The following is a 20,504-nucleotide window of genomic DNA, read 5'->3' as shown; positions in this document are numbered from 1 at the left end:
AGAAACAAAAACATTACAAGTCAAAAGACATGAGATTTGGTCCTGGCCCTGTGTTTTACTAAGTGTGTGAGTTTGCTCAAGTTAATTAACTTTTCTGAGCCTCAATTTCCAAACTTACCAAAAAAGAAAAGGATAAGAATAGCAGCTCTTCTACCTTCCAAGGTAACTTTGAGGATCAAATGCAGTAATTGATGTAAAAGAGCTTTGAAAACTGTAAAGCATACTAACTGTGTTATTCTTTGCGCCTCCAACTCCTCATCTGTAAAATGAGATGTCTGGACTGGATAATCTCCAAGGTCCCTCTAGCATTAGAATTCTATGATTCTAAGTTTAATTACAGCTTATGCATTAATCCCCAAAGAAAATTTCCAAAAACAAAACCTTTTAGATTAAAGGTAACCATGTGATTTAGTCAAAGAAAGTTTATGGTGATTAAATTTCAATGGCTCAGCAGGGCATCCAGTCCATGGATCATCTTTTAAGCATATTTCACTATGGATGACAATTTTCAGATGAAAGCCAATTAAAACTGACTTCTTATTACGACAGAATGCTGAGAACTAGTTAGAAGATAGGTGCTATGGACCTATTCAAGCAGAATGCTAAGAACGTTACAATTATATTACTTCATCTTTTATTACTGTTATCACGTTTCATTTTTTCGTTCTGTAAATCTTAAGATATTTAGAAAACTTTTCTCCAAGTATTTGCTCCATTAATTTTCTGAGCTAAACTGGTGAACAAGCTAATGGAATACTCACAATGACCTTCCTTTATCCAACTTCTGCAAGAGCTGCTTTCATTTGATTTTCAGTCTTTTACTTGTTCTCAATGACTTGGGTTATTATTTCTTTACCTAGGCATATATCCATATAGGCCAATAATCAAGTTGGGCCTCAAATAACTATGTCTGTCTTTGTTTATTTCCCATTAGCCTGGCAATTAATTCCCTTCTCAATCTGCTTCCAAATTCTTTCATAACCTAACATATGTGTCATATATGTCTTCTTACTCTTCCTTCGCATATTTCTATTGTAACTGTATTGACCTTCTAGGTGTTGCCCATACATGACATTCCATTTCCTTTTTCTTTGGCTTTACTCAAGAGTCACCCCCCTCCCATATCTCTTGCTCACCTGTACTTAGTTTACCTAGCTTGATTAAAAGGTCATAGCAGGTTCTATCTCCTACATAAGACTTTTCTTAAGCTCTCCATGTATGAGCATTTTTTCTCCCTTGAAACTACATAGCATTATTTTGCAATTACTTACATATGTGTTATATGTCCCTCTCCAACTCCCATGAAATAGAATATAAGGTAAGGCCTATTTTGTTTTCACATTTGAATTCTCAGCACCTATCACAATTTCTTATACACAGGAGATCCTAATTAAATGTTAACTGAGTTGAGTTAATGAATTGGCTATTTCCCATATTAAAATCTTGCCCTTTTACTTTACTTTATTTTACAGTGGATGTTGGGGAAGTAGGGGAAGATGCAAATACAGTAGAAAGGGGAAAGGAACTTTCTGTCCATATTGATTAAAATCTCTTTCTCATGATATCCACTCCTTTTTTTCCCATTTTTCTACAGGTTTAAATGGTCAATTGGACACCTGGCTCCTTATCAGAGAAACCCAAAATGAATAATTCAACAAGCCCAAACTCCACAAACAATGGAATGGTTCTTGCAAGTCCATATAAAACAGTAGAAGTGATATTCATTGTATTGGTAGCAGGATCGCTCAGTTTGGTCACCACCATTGGAAATATCCTGGTCATGGTCTCCATTAAAGTCAATCGCCACCTCCAGACTGTCAACAACTACTTTTTGTTCAGCTTGGCATGTGCTGACCTCATCATAGGCGCCTTCTCCATGAACTTATATACTCTCTACATTGTGATTGGCTACTGGCCTTTGGGGCCTGTGGTGTGTGACCTCTGGCTAGCCTTGGACTATGTTGTCAGCAATGCCTCTGTTATGAACCTTCTCATCATCAGCTTTGACAGGTACTTTTGTGTCACCAAACCACTAACCTATCCAGTGAAGAGGACCACTAAAATGGCAGGCATGATGATTGCAGCTGCCTGGGTCCTCTCCTTCGTACTGTGGGCACCTGCCATTCTCTTCTGGCAATTCATTGTAGGGGTAAGGACTGTGAAGGATGGAGAGTGCTACATTCAATTTTTCTCCAATGCTGCTGTCACCTTTGGCACAGCCATTGCCGCCTTCTACTTGCCTGTGATCATCATGTCAGTCTTGTATTGGCACATATCCCGAGCCAGCAAGAGCAGGATAAAAAAGGACAAAAAAGAAGCTGTGGCAAACCAGGATCCAGTCTCTCCAAGTCTGGTCCAAGGCAGGATTGTGAAGCCAAACAACAACAATGTCCCTACCAGCGATGATGGGCTGGAGCATAACAAAATCCAGAATGGCAAAGCCACCAGAGATGTAGTGACTGAAAACTGTATTCAAGGGGAGGAGAAAGAGAGTTCCAATGATTCCACCTCTGTCAGTGCTGTGGCTTCTAATATTAAAGAAGATGATATAACCAGAGAGGAAAACACAGTTTCCACCTCCCAGGGTCATTCCAAAGAAGAGAATTCCAAGCTGACATGCATCAAAATTGTCACCAAGACCCAGAAGGGTGACTGCTGTGCTCCCACCAATACCACTGTAGAGATTGTTGGTCCTTCAGGACAGAATGGAGAGGAGAAACAAAATATCGTTGCCCGCAAGATCGTGAAGATGACGAAGCAGCCTGCAAAAAAGAAACCTCCTCCTTCCAGGGAAAAGAAAGTGACCAGGACTATTTTGGCTATCCTACTGGCTTTCATCGTCACCTGGACCCCATACAATGTCATGGTGCTTATAAACACCTTCTGTTCAACCTGTGTTCCCAATACAGTATGGACAATTGGCTACTGGCTCTGTTACATCAACAGCACCATCAACCCTGCTTGCTATGCGCTATGCAATGCCACCTTCAAGAAAACCTTTAAACACCTTCTCATGTGTAATTACAAGAACATAGGAGCCACGAGGTAAAGAGGATCAAAGATAAGAAAGGGAAACGAAGGGATTAGTCAAGAGGCTAGAAGGGGAAAACCAATTCCCAATTTTTAAAACTATGCCATAGCACTTTACATGATCACTATGAAATGTTTAATCAAGGAAAGCAGTGAAGATACTCATGATGGGGCCTTTGCTCTCCCTATGGAGAACTGCACTTTAAAAAGTCTTTGCAATCCAAGAGCAATGAGGAAGGGGAAGGAATCAGTGGAAGATATGGATTTAAATCAATATTCCCTGTTTCCTGACAGCATATAGAAAGGCTTTCATGTCAATAGTTTTGTCTGTTCCTGTACAATAGCAATCAAATCTTGCTTTTATTTTAATTTAATTTGGATTATTTGTTTCTATGTGTCTATATGAGGATAATATACAATACATAGTGACTTTTATTGGAAATTAGACACTAAATATATAAATAATATATTAAGAAGTAGAAGAGAAAGACGATGGGATAGTGATATCATATTGTGCAGATGATCTTCAAAGCATCAAGCTGATATGATGACTTTGTCAAGGTCTTATGTGGAAAACTATAATGTAACATATGTGCATTTATCTGTCCCTACATGTTTCACTTCTCCAAAAGGAAGCTAAAAAGGGAGGAGGCAAACATCTTTATTTTGCTATGCCATCAGAGTACTGTGTTGCTCTGCTCTCTGATTGTATCTCTATCCCAGTAGGGATGCCCCTACAGAGTTTTCATTGAGCTTAACCACACAGGCATGGGCATGAATATGGGGGCTCCTTGCTACTCACTGTACCTTTTGGACTCTCTTGAGGTAACAGTTAATGGAACTTTAATTTCTTTGAGCTCTTATGTGTAATATCTCCTATTGAGCTGGATTTCATCTCAATTAGCTTCTAATTTTGTTTTTAAAAAAACCTGTCCAAGGCAGGATGGAGAATCAAAGCCATCTGCAAAATGAAGGGTTTCATCAAATTAGTCACCAGGCAGTTTGGTTGGAAATCCCAAAAAGAGACCAAATCATTTTAGAAATGAGGAAATAGATAGGGGAAATTGAGGATAGAGCAAGAGAAGACTATTTCCAATAGATATAAACATCCTGTTCAGGATCTGCCTGACATGAGAAAGCTTAACCTATAAAAAGATGAGTTCTTTGTTGCTGTCAGTCATGAAGAAGACTCCACTTTCTCCTAAACTGGCTTAACATGGCTGCCTCAAATCTCTCCTGGTTCCAACCTAAGAATAAAATATTTCTAAATTCCTTCTTGTCTGCCAATGCCTGTCGGTACATTAAATAGAGTTGGAGTATCTGTTTGTTAAATTAAAACACAGAATGAGATAGATATTTTGATTTGGCCCATAGAAAAGACAAATTCCATTCTAGTCAACCTAGAAGCATATCAAACCTGCTCAAACCAGCCATTTCTTCTACATTAAATCAGCTACCCAGTCCTTCTGACCAAACAATAATTACAGTCTTTGTGTTGATAATATAGATTATAATCAAACTGAGGACAGGGTGAACTCAGAAGAATCTAATAAATGAACGTACGTAGGATTTCCTGTTCCATCTTCTCACCATCCCCATAGCTCCTGACATAAGCAAAGGCTCAGCAGGAATTTCATTGTCCAGAGTTTCTGATAGGAGAGCCCTCCTATCAGAATTGCTGTATGCTAATTCAAATATATTTTCCTTTGTGTTGACTCTCATTAGCCTAGTGTGAACTTAATTCCCAACGCTTTTCCTTACATCTTGTATGATAGTTTTTCAAACCAAACTTTGGAAGTATAGCCTTTTAAATTACAGAAAAGTTTCCATTTTAAGATATATACTTAGTGTTGAATGTTGCTGTTTCATATTTTTTTGAATACATCAAACCATGGTAACTGTAGCTCCTAACAGGATGATGATGAATCACCCATGTGTAGCATAGGACACCAGGTAAAATACAAGACGACTTATTTTTGAGACTCTTAACTACGTACGCTAATCAGTTCAAATGTAATTTTTAAGCAACAGAAACAATAACAAATAGAAAACAATTTCATTACTTGACTAAATTGAGCTTTCCAAAGTAACTACCTGTTAGATTGAGATCAACTTTTTTTGAAAAAGAAAACTGTTTGATGTGTATAGATGCAAACATTTAATTCATGTAGTTTATATCACCATAATGTTTCGAAGTCAAACTTTCATTCTCTTCTTCAGTTTGTTGACGATGCATCTATGAACAACTAAAGGATGAAATTTAAAAAACACACATACACACAAATGAATCAGTTGCTTGGATTTTGCAAAGCAATAGTTTGGTTGATTGGGAATGAAATGATGGAAAAATTTTGCATTCAAAAACTGAGGATTCAAGGTTCTGGATATCTGTTGAGTATGCTGACAGCCGCTCCTGGATTCAGATGTTTCCTGTGATCCTCCACAGTATGTTTCAGCAGAAAGACTGCTGGATTTCCTGTAGGTTTTAATGTACAACATTATTACTTACTAATAAATGGCATTCATTCCTTTCACACATTAGTTACATTATCTCATTTGTGCCTCTTAACAACCCTTGAGGTATATATTATAGGTATTATTGCCCTTGCTAGATAGTTGAGGAAAAGTGAGGCTCAAAGATATTAAAAGACCCACGATCATTTGACTAGTAATGTTAGTGGCAAGATCCAAAACCAGGTCTCCTTAGCTCTGAGTTCACTGTTCTATCCACTATCCCACAATACCTCTTTACATGTACTACCTGGGTTACTGTGGATAAATCACTTAGCATCTCTAGTCTACTATTTCCTCATCTATAAAATGATGGTGTTAAACTACACAAATTCTAGAGTCCTGTGTAGTTCAAAATCCATGATCCTGAGATCCCCCCAACTCCCACTGGAGTTGATATTCATGCTTTCTTGAGTTTGATCTTGCTAACAGGGAGATTAGCAGGCATTTCATGAGAGTTAGTGACAGATTGAGGCTTTTCTCCAAATGGAGCCAGAAAAAATAAAAAGATGAGGATGGGGTTGGAAACCCCGCAAAATGGAGAGCTTTGGAGAGAAACATAAACAAGCTAACTGAAATAATTTGTTTAATGTTCATGAATGTACCCATTCGCAGAGATCTCTAAAACTTGGAAGAAAGGAATCTACCATTTTCTAAATCATAATGAAAAATTCTCATTTTGTTAAAGAAAACTCACACTCACTTATTATCTCCTGGAGCCGCTACTCTCCATTGAGTCCAGTGTATCTATGAGAAATTAGCATGTTAGAAGCCCAGACCAAACCAGGCAAGGCCAATCCCTTCTGACTCCTTTATCCTCTCTGAATTCCCACAGAGTAGACTAAGTTGATCAATTCCAAGAATTAGAATATTTTGGAAATAATTTGGAAAAGAGGAAGAAATAATTCCAAGATATGAAGGAATCAGAATTTGTGTCCATATATCTCTACCATTTTGTTGGATAATATGATAATTTAAGAAACATAATGAAGCAAATACATTAAAATGTTTAGAAATAGGAACTGAGTTATGCTCATGGGAACTGTTTTTCAGTGGATGCATTGTTTTCTGTCAGAGTTACAGTTTTATTTTTCTGAATATGAAAACATATTTACAAAGTTGACTTTTCCTTTAACTTCTATTTGTCCTAGCCTCAAAACACTAACCTAAAGAAATAAAATGGATTTTGTTTAGGGCACCTGAAATTTGAAGAGGGAATGTTCTCCCTGTAATTCTTATCTCACCCATATTCTTGTTAAATCTCAGTTTTAAAGAGTTAATCCATAGCCTCTAATTTGTCAAACACTGAGAATAGATAGAAGTGGATTTAGTTTTAGGTCCTGTACAGTCTTGTTGTTTTTTCATCAACTTCCTGTCTTTTTGTCAACCAAGATGGGTTGCTGGTATGGGTTGAAACACAGAGACAAGAGTTCAAAATGATGACCCCATGTGTAAGGCCATACACCAAGGCTCTTGCAGAAAAAGACTCGGACTAACCGTCTTTCTTTTCATTGTACTTCGTTCAATTCAGCTAATCCTTGTCCTCTGCTTTAATAATCTTCCCTTCCACAAGCATAGCACTAAAGTTACAAATAGAGGAGGAGAGCACACAATGCTGGATCAAATTGTGCAAAGTGTATTTTCAGCATGTACATACAATACTGGGCCTCTTAAATATGCTTATCTTAAAAGGGTGCACGCTACAGCATGAATTGTGTGCATAATTACTTTACCCTACTGGAATATGCTGTATGCATACCATACATACCCTATACATGAACTAATAAAATGTACAATAGATATACATATTTCTGTATGCATATGAATACAATGTGTACACACAATTTTAATATGTCATATGGTCCATATTGCATAAAGAGATGTGTTGATCTGCTTTTTAAGTAGCTGAAGTAGATTTTGATGTATCCATTATTAAAAAGAGTATTTGTTTTTAAAGAAAGGCAGTTCATTAAATAAGGCCAAAATTCTACCTATATTAAAACTGTTTTATAATCTGAGAGAGCATGGCATTGATTTTAAATATCTCTTAGAAGAAAAAAAAATAAACCTTTACTGATCTAGACAAATGTAATGCTATTGTTTTGTGCTTATATGTCTTTGACAATCATGGTGATCACCTATGTGATCAACACTGTTCACCACCTACTGCATGTATTGATCTCACATCTGATTCTACAATGAGGAAGTAAAACAAAACATTCACAATCATTTTAGCTCCCCTTGAAATAAGCGATGATCAGGGGAAAGCAACCTGTGATTCAATAGGGAATGGAAAGTTCTGTTTTTGTTTTTCTTGGGTTTTTTTTTCAGAAGTTCTCTCACTAAAAAAAAAAAAAAAAAAATAGAACAAATACCAGAGTACAATTCAAAAGAATTCAATAAATCTGCCTCTCCAAACTGGGCTAAGAGGAGTGAACTAGACACTAGTGTCAGTTCTAACTCTGGATTGTGTTTGACATTAGACCTTTACATTAGGCATTTGACATTTATCCATGGTAAAATTATGACACAGGAGATGTTTTCTTGGTGCTCTCCCACCTCCACTTCAGTAATTGTCTCCTAGGCCTTCTACTGACCCAAAATCACGTATTATTGAACCATTGTCACTGGACTTTTTGCTTAGCAACAGAACAACCAATTCTTGCTAAGGTAATAACCAATGAAGGTCTTAAAATGTCATATACACCCCCAGGGGCTACTTGTACTTTAATGGAAGAAATGCATAAAGACCAAAGCATTATTAAAACCCAAAGGATTTGATTTCTAATGGTAGAATTTAGGTCCAGGAATTTCATCAAAATATCCTGCTACAGCCTTTCAGACCCAACTACTCAGGGGGCCTACAAATCCACTCAACGCTAAAGCTCATCTGACATTACACAAGACACATGTCCAAAGTTATCTGGAATTAACATATTCTTTATCACTGAAAGACTAAGTTGTCAGTTGATCAGTATGATAAAATAGCCAAGTCAAATCATCATCATTAGTAAGCTAATAATATTAAGGGCAGGGGGGAGGAGAAGGTATGATCTCTTCTCTCATTTTTGCATTTCATAATTATTTTTGGAATTCCAATCATAAAAAATAAAAAAGAAAGGAGAAAGGGGGAAAGAGAAAGAGAGAGAGAGACAAAGTGAATACTTGCATATGGTCCTACAGTCTATTGTGACACATTAGTTGGAGGCATCATTAGATTTTGAATCAAGTGACCTGGATTTGAGTTGGATCTCCCCAACTTATTCATAACACAATTTGGAGAAAAATCATTTAATATCCCTGGGTATCAATGTCTTTATCAGTATGTAAAAATTTAAATGATGCAACTTGTAACAATCATTATACAGGGGATGATTTGTAAATTGCAAATCTCTGTGTACAGATGAGCTATATACATTACTGGCGTAATGATACCTCAGAACTTATTGATAAAGTAACTTCTAAATAATATCTGAGGTTATTCGTATGTACTGATTTCCATTGATTTAATCTGCTTTCCCATTGAAATGTGTCAATTGTTCAAATGTTCTACCTGAACAAGTAGTAATATCTGTGGAGAGAACAAATAAGGCAATCGGCTATTGTTGAGGAAGAACCATGTCTCTGGAGGATATACGTGTTTCTCTTCTGCTTCATGAGGTGGTAAAATGATCATTTTTCCAACTGAGCATGCAAGAAATAGTCACTGAGAAGATGGCTTGTGGATTTATTGACAAATATCTTTTACAATAACTAACTTTTGGAGACACTCTCTTCCATTCAAGTAAATACACATACACAAGAGAGTGAGTCAGGAAATCAAAAAAGATGCATAGATTCTCAGAAAGCCTAATTACAATACTTATAAATACATATGTACATTTATAATTCACATATTATAACCTCAGCTCTAAAAACATTTTGTACTAAGAACACAGAAGATGTGATATAAGGCTCTATTTCATGTTCCATGCAAAAGCTTCTCACAATTATGAAATCATTTTCAAGAAAGCTCTCTAAGGGTTAATGTTTGAAGCCTAGTAAATATCACTGTCTTATTATTTTTGATTCCTGGGGAAGTTTATAGACCTCAGAAAAGCAATTTTTAATGTGCTTCTTTCTAAATTAAGTTTATCACTACACAAGGGCATTATCCTACTTAGAGACTTTTTAAACCCCAGAAAAAAGTCTCCCCCACCATTATTTATATTTTATGCACCCCATAGTTATTTACAAGATCCCATCAATACAAAGAACCTATATCTGAAGAGGAAATAAGAAATACCTTTCATATCCTCATATCAAGGAGAGACACCATTGTGAAATGGATAAATGCCCAGAATTATGGTCAGAAAGAACATCCATGACTTATTATGGAATCACCAACAAAGTGAGTATAACCATTACCTGAATAATACTTCCCCGTTTCAAAGTACTCAGTAGTTGGTTTTTCAATTATTTTCCTTGAAAACATCTGAAGCAAACCATTCCATTTGGGATCAGATTTACCTCAGAGGAAGTTTTTCTTGACATAAAAAATAATTTTGCACACAGTCACTTATGTTTCCTAATTGTTTCTTTAATATTTTTCCAGGCACAAAAGAACCGACTAGCCATGAGTATGCATACTTCATTATGGTTTCTTCTTTTAAAAAATTGAGATATTTCTTTTCTCCAATCCTTCAATACCTATTTTATTCTATAGGATTATTAGATATTACTAATAGTAGCTCAATATTCACCTCTACCATCTTTTTCAGTACCTGAGGATGTAATTCAAATGGGTCAGGTGACCTGAACTCATCAAGGATTCATAAACTCATCAATATAACCATGTGGTTATATTAATGTTTCCCTATCTTGAGTATAAACCCATTCTTACACCAGCTGGTTAAGAGCAAATATAAAACCAATTACATGAATTGAGCATGTGTATGGTATGGACATATAACATGTTTAACTCTAGCTCTTTTTTAGGAACATGATATCCATTAAAGCAAAGACTAGTTGACAGCACGTTGATATATTGGTACAAACAGTACCCATTACTATAATGGGGGAAGAAGGATTGAAACGAGATACTTCATAGCCTTTTGATATGTGGCCAGTGGAATTTTGTTTTACATAAAATGTAGCATTATTTTTATCAACATGAATAGACAAGGAGAAGATGGGAGAAGGGGATGATAATTTATCAGGGCATTATTTTTAAGTCATCTCTGGAATACTTTAGGATTAATGATATATGGCAGTGTGGCAGAAGATGGATGAGCTACCAGTGGCATCTGCTATCAGTGGTTAGACTTTAGCCAAGTAGAATGCCATGTGGACTAGAGTAAAATAAACAGGAAAACCAGTCAAGTTTCTCCTTCCTAATTTGTGAATAAATATTTGTGAATCAATTAATTATTTGTGAACCAATCAAAATGTATTTGCCTTTCAAAGAAGCTCAGTATTGCTTATTGATGCATAATGAAAAATTGAAAGATGATCATAGGAAGGCCAGAAGGTAGGGGAGTGTAGAAAATGCATTTATTGCTCAAAAGCAATTTTGCCAACTGTTCATGTTGGCAAAGCATAGTTCTGGGTATGTGTTGTGCTTAGTGTGCATACAGAAAAAGCATCCATTCTCTCCTCATGCCAGCAAAGATGAAAAACAATCAGGAATCCTTCTCCCTTCTCTCTTGCTCACGTTACTCTAGCTTGTTCTCTAGAACTCTCTGAAAAAGAGACAGCAGTGATATCGTTCTCAAGGTAGTTTTATCCAATTTCTTTGAAAACTTGTAGCTCCAAAAGTTCTAGAGCTTTGGATTTTACTTTCCTGCTACATTGATATTGCTAGAAACTAGAAAACAGCCAATGGTGTAGGAAAAACATAGTTTAAATATGAGTGGAGAAGCATAATGTATGAATTTGAGAGAAAAAAAACATGAGTGTTTCTTTCAAAGAAAAGGTCTACTCTTTAATTTATATATGAAACATTTATTTTTTAAACAGAATACAAATTTTAAAGGAAATGCCACTAGTTTTCTCTGGTAACGCATTTTATGCTATAGAGAATAGTTTTTCTCATTCTGGATACTGTCTATATTCTCTAGCAATATCCTTTTGTGTAGACAACCATGCAGAACTCAGCTGCACATATCAAGACGATGCATTTTGGAGAGGAAATTACATTATCAGTCAAAATAACATTTGTGTGGCATCAAGTTGATTTATTCATTTGTTCAAATATTAGTGACTGGCCTCTGTTACACAATGCATTGTGCTATACAAATTTATTCTCTCTCTCTCTCTCTCTCTCTCTCTCTCTCTCTCTCTCTCTCTCTCTCTTTCTCTCTCTCTCTCTCTCTCTCTCATTTTGAGAATACTTTGTAGTTTCGTTGCATCTGATCTAGGAGATTTCAATAGATATTTACAGATGGGAGTTCTTTCTGTTAGGACCTCTCTCTTTTATATAACATTAAAAATCATCTCATTCAATACCTTGGGAAGAATATTCAACTATCAGCGCCAAAACGGTCTCATGTATTCTTTGATTCATTTATCTTTATCTATAGGCAGTACTACACTTTTAAAAAACCACATAAGTAGGTGTTTAGATTTGGAAATACCTATCAGCAAATGATTTGAGTATTTTTTCCTAAAACAAATTGTGATATCAAGTCATTTTAAAGAGGCAAGATCACTCCTTTATTATCCCCAAGTTAAAAAAAAGTAACAATTTATCTTCTAAATCATTACAGTTAGTTTAGAAGCTGAAAGTACTCCTAACAATGGTTGCCACACAGATGGTCCCTGGGTGTGATCAAGCAGAGTAAAAGGTCACATGAGAGTTACAGCTAAAGTTCTAACGCAGGCCAATTGTACAAGGAAAAACATTTAAAAACTAATAAGCACTGTGCCTCTAATAACAATAATAATGGCACTTGAAGCACTTACATAGTTTTGCAAAAGTATTTACAAATATCATCTCATTTTATTTTCACAGCAACTCCTTAGATTGCCATTATTATTATCATCCCCATGAGGATGAGGAAATTGAGGCAGAGAAAGGTCAAGTGAAATATCCCAGAGCCATATAGCTAGTAAGGTCTGAGGCAGGATTTTCTCAACTCAAGTCTTTGTGACTCCAGGTCCCATACTCTATGCATTGTGCCATCTATGTGCCTCTAAACAATAAGTGAATATTATGTTTTCATTATGTTTCAAATGGAAATATCTTATTAGGAACATTCTGCATGATATACGTGGTCTGGGTGAATAATCAGAGTCACGGAATTTAAAAATATTTGTAAAATGTATTTTCATTTATAAGCAGTAAGAGTAATTCATTGATAATTGGTTTTCTATGCTGTCGGTGTAGAAGCCAGCACCTTTTTTTCTTTTTTAATTGTAACATTAGTAAGTAGCCAAAAGATCCAGTTGTTCCAGTTGGCTACAGCTCCTTTGCAGGCTCCAGTGAAGGAAAGAGGATTTGATAACATTGCCTACTCGCATCATTGTTCATGAGGTGACTTGAATGAATTGCTCCAAGTTGGATAATTGAAGCTAATATTTTCATCTAATTTGTCCCTTCCCGAAAAAACAACGTATTAAAACGATCATAGAGATCAAAATTATTGCTCATTATTTTTCATCCTCAAAACTGGTCTGGGACATGGTTAAAAGATCATAGATTTAGGTCTGTAAGATACCTTAGAGGTCATGTGGTCCAAGCTCATTTTACAGCTGAGGAACAAGGGGCAGCTAGGTGGTGCAGTGGATAGAGCAGCAGTGCAGGAGTCAGAAGGACCTGAGTTCAAATGTCACCTTAGACACTTGATACTCGCTAGCTGTGTGACCTTGGGCAAATCATTTAACCCCAATTGCCTCATCCTGGGTCATCTCCAGTCATCCTGATGAATGTCTGGTCACTGGATGGATTCAGATGACTCTGGAGGAGAAGTGAGGTTGGTGACCTGCACAGCCCTCACTCACTCAAAACAAAGTCAAGTGCAAGTCATGTCATTGTTTCTCTGATGGCATGGTTTTCTTTGGCAATGAAGGATGAACAGACACACACACATAGCTGAGGAACATGAAGTCCTGAAATGTGAAGTGATATTACCAAGATCATGGAAGTTGTAGAGGCAGAGGTGAGATTTGAACCTTAGATCCTGGACTCCAAGGTCACATTCTTTCCACTGTCTCACTCTGCCTCTCAAATTGAGACTGAGAGAGACTACTCGTGGTCACTCAGCTCACAAGTGCCAGATATTAATCCACACCTTCTTGGCTACGGCTCCTGTACCCTGGCCAGGCACCACAGGGCAGGAAAATCCTCAGTGTCACTTCTTAAACTGAATCAGTTCTGTGGAGACCTGGAATAGGAATAAAGCAATATAGGATTTAGATATGGAATGGACTTTAGGTCATTTAATCCAACAATCTCATTTTATAGATAAGGAAAGCAAAATCTAAAAGCCTTTTTTAGTATGAATAAACATCATTTAGGACCTCTCCTGCACCATTCCCATATACCCCTGAGCCAATCAAAGAGAAGTCTTCTGCGTACCTGCCATATTAGAAAGAAGGTGACTGTGAAACAACATAGAAATAATGGATTCACATGCTGCTTTGTATCCAAGGAAGTCTGGGATAGGTATCTGGACATATAGTAAGTAATAAAGAAGGAAAGTTAAGAGAAATCCAAGGGCTAAGACAAGTATCTCAATCAAAACATGAAGGATTTATTCATTTTGCTTGTGATTAGAAAGTGTATTGGGCTATCAACTAATAATTTAGTGAAAAGATAGAAAGGAAACAAGTTTGATATTATTTAAATTAACCACCTGATTTCAATCCATCCAAGACATAAGATTTAAAATGAATCAAAGTTACAAATATCTCAACTCATCAATTTGATTTAGGTGCCTTGGTTTGGAATCTAGGACAAAATCTTTTTAGTTGTAATTGAGGATAGTCACAAGTTCATAAAGATATACCAGGTAAGGCTTCTCCAAGCTCATTGACTGAATGTGTTTTAAAATTAACTTGAGGCTGAGTGTGGTGGATCAGACAGTTAATCCCAGCTCCTAGAGAGGCTAAAGCTGACAGATTGCTTAAGCTTGCTTAAGACTCTGGAATTATTGTACAGTAAAAGCCAATCAGGTATTCAAACTAAGGTTGGCACTAATATGATGAGTCCCTGGAAGATATGGGGTGGGGGAAGGGGGTAAAATGGAACAAACCAGCCCAGTTTGGAAACAGATAAGGTCAAAGATTCTGTGTCAATCTACAGTAGATTTGGACCCATGGTGGCTGATGCACTTCCATATCCATTCAAAAAAAGTAAACTTGGACCTCTGATACCATTTTTTGGCATGTCAAAGGTTCATGTCAATCCTGTTTGTTTTAAACAGGAATAATAGCACATGATGACTATGTACAAATGTAACACATTTTGTGTAAGATATACAGCTTGGAATTATAATAGCTATGCTTCTCTTTAAGTTCAATTTATAAGTAAGAGATCTCCAACCTTCATGGTTTTCCATCATTTCCATCTTAAGTATTTAAAAAATGCATAAAAGCCTTTTATTCAATGGGGTGGAGGTTCAAGAGAAGAACCTATAATGACACTACAATAAAAGAAAATGTAATTCTGTGAGTGTAATGAAAGAATTACATGAACTAAGGCCTATAAAGCCAAAAGATATTACTGAAAATAATATACATTTGATCTCATTTAACAGTAAGTTTTATAATAAGTTACACAAAATAACCCATACCTATTATGTACATTTTAGATAATATATTAAACATGACAATGTATAAACCTACATGATTGTAGCTATATCATGTTGTGATTACTAAAGAAAAAGCACCATATAGTGACAAAACACTCTGGAAAATCAAATGAAATGCATGAATGATGAGGAGAAAGATATATATTACTGACTACTATTCTGTGCACAAGATTTACAGTGATTATGAAGATCTGAGGCATCCAGGAGGCAAAAGTCAGAGGACCAAAGACCAAAGAAGGACTGAGAAATTTGAGGATCTCAAACACTGACAATAAATGAAGACGGAAATTGAAAATGGCATGCAGTATGTGCATTCTCCCACCAAACTGTATTCCTGGCAGTATTCTAGCACATCAAGGAACGATAATGAGGGCAACAATAATAAATGCTATGTGGTGTGGTACCTCTTTGTATTTTTTTTCCCTGATGGAGGTACTTGTGTCATCAGCAAGATAGTCAAGCTGACTTAGCAATCTTCCAGGAAGGATGAGAACTTGCAATTGGAAACATGCCAAAATGCAATTAGAAGAACTTCCATTTCTTCATCTGGAAGCTTTCATTACACTCTTCCACTTCTGAACAGGTGCAAACCACCCCAGAGCACCCCTTTTATCCTGCCCATCTTTTCTCCTCCAAACTTCATGGTGTCGTACTAGCATGTTAAACAGTGGACAGGGTGAAAATGCGAAGGGTTGTATAGGAACAATTACAGATGATGAAAAGAAGGGAATCATTCTCATCCTTCATCACTCTACACACCAACCCTACATTTGAGTTGAGAAAAAAGAGCCAGATTCTCTTCCTTCTAGAAGGGGAAAGGAGGTGAGAGGAGTAGTGAGCCAACTTAATTACAAAAAGAATTTGGGGGGGGAATAGGATTTGATTAAAAGCAATGGATTTGGAATCAGAAAATCTAAATTTTATTCCAGTTCTGGTCCTGTGAAATGCTGGATAAGTCATTTAAATCTTTAGCCTTAGTTTGCTAATTTGCAAAATGGGGATAACGATATACTTCCTTACAAGGAGGTTAAAAAGAATTAACTAAAATAATGTTTGTAAAGTTACTTTATGAATGGTAAAGCACACATGCAGAGGCATATCTGTCATCATCATTGTCGTCATCATCATCATAGCATAAATCCTGGACTTCTTTATCCCAATAAATGGGACTCAAGAGTGCTTCTTCAGAAATCTGAATGATCATGATTACATGACAAAGAGTAGTCCCTCTATCAATGCAGAACACAACCTCTTCATACTTTAGTTGACAGTTTCATGAGTTACTGTGTCCAAAATATATGTGTATCTTGAGGTTGGATAATTTTATAGTAACAAGCCTGTTTGAACCTAGCTAAGTTGGTCTCCATATCATAGCAGCACAATTTGTTGTTACCACTTATTTACTCCCAAACTTAGCAAAACTGTGATCCACTGAAATAACCCTTGAGAATCCATCCACATCCAAGCCAAAATAAATTATCAGAGTATGACATCAGAAGATATGTTCAGAGTCCGCTTACTTGACCATACATGTTCCATGGTGGGGCAAAGATAGTATGGATATAGTTTGCAAGCCTGGCCTCACATGAAGGTTGTGGGACAGAACATGGTCATGCAATTGGAATCATACAAATTCCAGTTTGGAAGGAAGTTGAAGAGCCTTGCAGATTAACTTCCCACCTAAAACAATAATCCTTTCTAAAGCATCCTTGGAGATCGTCATTCTCGGTTTGAACATGTGCAATGAAAGGATCACTCACATCATCCACATGGCTTACTGCTACATTTTTGGCCTGTTCCCATATTCTAAGGTTCCATCTTATATTGTCCCTCAAATACTCCCATTCATTGGTTTTCATTCTTCCCTCTAAACCAGACTAGGACAGTTCTAATCCTTCTTTTATGTGACAGACCTATAAATGTTCCACAACATAATAGAAGTTTGGGACTAGGACTGTGAATTATTTATAAACCTCTTAGTCTATCATTTCGTAAGCTGAACCCCAGCAAGACTAAGTAATTTAGTGAAGGCACATAGCAAATTAATGTCTAAGACGAGATCCTAGGTCCCAAACACCTAGTCCATCACATGTCTTTCATCATAGTTTCATTTATTTACACTCCAGGCTGAACACCCCAAATCACTTCAAGTGATTTCTGTACAATATCAATTTAAAACCCTTCCTCCTTAGCATACATGACTGGAGTTCTTTTTCAATAGCCACAGCTATGCATACAAAACCCAGAAAGTCACAGAGTGATTCGCTAGTCAGTCTAGAAAAAAGTCTTATTGGTTTTTTTAGTATCATAGCAATGAAAACTTGAAAAGAAACTTAAAAGAGAGGAAACCTTTTCCCTTCTTCATATTTGATGAAGGCACAAAGTTTTAGAGTCTTTCTTAGGGCTGACTTTACAGATAAACGGGGTATACACATAGTTATATAGTATCCTTTTAGGGGTCCAGGAAATGTCTCCATCTTTACCTCTGTCCCCAGCCTAAATATCTTTCTCCCAGACTTCCACTAACAGAAACACATTCCTTCCTATAAATAAGTTAATCTCTTTTAAAATGCAAATATTCCAGGGACTGTTAATATATAAACTGCCTATCAATCATTCATGCTTCAGTGGAAATTAATATAATCATATGTTTTATTCTTAACAGTCATCTGAAGGCAATGGAGAGGGAGAGGAGAGAAAGAGAGAGAGAGAGAGAGAGAGAGAGAGTATAAACAGAATAAGAAACCGAAGAAGCAGGTAATTTATCAACCAGAGAGCAGAGAGAAAGCCTGAATGGATTTCCATAGTTGAGAATTCTGAGTATTCTGTCAGAGAAATAGAGTAGTATAGTGGAAGGAGTATAGGACTTGGATTCAGAAAGCCTGTTTTCATATCTTAGCTCCGAACTTCACTAGCATTAATCTACCTGACCCTCATATGGCTTGAGTGAGTCTTCAGACCCACTCATGAAGTCAGTATCACCCATGGACATGGCATCCAAATGCAGCACTTATATCTCTCTTCTTTCCTTTTCTGTTGGCTTATGCATCTTAAGCTTCTTTCTCACCAGCAGATCTGTTTTTCTTTTTTTCTGAGAGTTTAGGGGAGAAGACATGGATGCCCACAGCAATTTGGCTATAATTCAATATTTCTCAGGGTCCTACAGTTATCTCCAGTATTGTGAAATTAACTTCTACTACTCACCACTATAGCTCCTGAGCTTCTCCTACCTGAGTGCTTCCCATTTATCCAAAGTCAGTCAATAAGACATTATTAACTTCAAACACAAAACATTTGCTAAGCACTAAAACACAAGCAGTAATAGTCCTAATATTTACTCAGTGAAAGACAAAATAATAATAACTATAGTCTATTTATGTACCTAGGTTATGATGTCTCACTAATGTATATAATGTTGTAGGGGGAAAGTAGGAAAATACAGACAATTGGCAAGCAAGGACCTAAGGGAGGAAATTCATGTGGCCAAGGCAACTTACAATACTGGATTATAGGCCTTGATGCTGTTGATCCTTTCAGGGACAATATGTACCTCACAAAGCCACTTCTCTGCCAACTATTCCTTTTCTCATCTTAACTATTCTCATGCTAAGCAAAAGTGTAACTAAATTTTGAGGTACCATAGACTATGAAGCAATATCAATATTGAACCTATGTGCACCAAATACTACAGCATCTATTTTAAAAGAAAGGTTAAATGATTTATAGATGGAGATAATAGTACTGTAATAGTGGGGGGTTTTAATCTTCCCCTCTCAGAACTAGATAAATCTAACCACAAAAGAAAAATAGATAAGAAAACAGTCAAGAATGTGAACAGAATTTTAGATAAGCTAGATGTGATGACTATTTGGAGAGAAATGAATGGGAAGAGCAAGAAATATACCATTTTTTCCCCTCAAAAGTTCATGGTACTTTTATAAAGATTGACCATATATATATATATATATATTAGGACATGAAAATTTTATGGTTAAAAACATAAAGCAAATGTATCCTTTTCAGATCACAATGCAACTATATTTAATATACTAAAAATATATTTAATAAAGGACCACAGAAACATAAATTAAAAACTAATTTGATATTAAACAACCTAAACTTAAAGAATGAGTGTGTTAAATAACAAATCGTAGAAACAATCAATAATTTCATTAAAGAGAATGACAATATTGAGACAACATATCAAAACCCTTGGGATATAGTAAAAGCAGTGATCAGAGAAAAATTTATATCTCTAAATACTTACATCAATAAATTAGAGAAAGAACAGATCAATGAATAGGGTGTGCAATAGCAAAAAGAACAACTAAAAATCCCCATTTAAATGTTAAATTGGAAATCCTAAAAATTAAAGGTAAGATGAATAAAATTGAGTATAAGAAAAACAGTTGAATTAATAAATAATACTGAAGGTTGGTTTTATGGGGGGAAAGATGATCAACCATTAGTTAATTTTATTTTAAAAAAGAGAGAGAAGAAAACCAAATCACTACTATTAAAAATGAAAAGAGTAAATATATCAACTAACAAAGATGAAATTAAAGCAATTACAATGAGTTATTTTGCCAAATTATATGTCAATAAATTTAACAATTTAAGTAAAATGGAGCAATATGGATACATGACCTAGATATAAAGGAGATAGTATAAGAAGATCTGAAGAACATGAAATATATTACCTATCAGACTTATGGATATGCAAACAATTTATGAATAAACAAGAGATAGAGAACAGAGTGAAGCATAAAATGAATAACTTCAATTACATTAAATTAAAATTTTTGTACAAATAGAACAAATGTAGTCAAGAACAGAAGGAAAGCAGAGGACTGGAGAAAAGATTTTGTTGATAGTTTCTCAGATAAAGGTCTTATATCTAAAACACATTAAGAACTTAGCCAAGTTTTTAAGAATGTGAATCATTTCCCACTTGATAAAAGGTCAAAGGATGCGGACAAGCAGTTTTTTTGGTGAAGAAATCAAGACAAATTATAGTCATATAAAAATACTCTAAAATATCATTTATGAGAGAAATGTAAATTAGCACAACCTTGAGATATCATTTTACACCTATCTGATTAGCTAAAATGATTGAAGGGGAAAATGAAAATGCTGGAAGGAAAGTAAGGGAAAATGGGACATTAATTCATT

At 35.8% G+C, this 20,504-nt stretch overlaps 1 protein-coding gene across 2 annotated transcripts in view; it reads left to right on the top strand.

Moving 5' to 3' along the window:
- The window catches only part of CHRM2 (cholinergic receptor muscarinic 2), a 201,496-nt gene extending 193,863 nt beyond the window's left edge, over positions 1–7,633 (top strand). For both annotated transcript variants that reach the window (XM_072652626.1, XM_072652627.1), the window contains one exon: positions 1,595–7,633. In XM_072652626.1, coding sequence (XP_072508727.1) covers positions 1,601–3,049 — 1,449 coding nt within the window. In that variant the 5' untranslated portion in view covers positions 1,595–1,600 and the 3' untranslated portion in view covers positions 3,050–7,633. The remainder of the gene's footprint in view (positions 1–1,594) is intronic.
- Positions 7,634–20,504: the final 12,871 nt, after the last annotated feature.

This window comes from Notamacropus eugenii, chromosome 3 (assembly GCF_028372415.1).
Source record: "Notamacropus eugenii isolate mMacEug1 chromosome 3, mMacEug1.pri_v2, whole genome shotgun sequence".
NCBI classification, from domain to species: domain Eukaryota; kingdom Metazoa; phylum Chordata; class Mammalia; order Diprotodontia; family Macropodidae; genus Notamacropus; species Notamacropus eugenii.
Note: the sequence above shows the minus strand (reverse complement) of the source record. Positions and strands in the feature narration are given on the sequence as shown.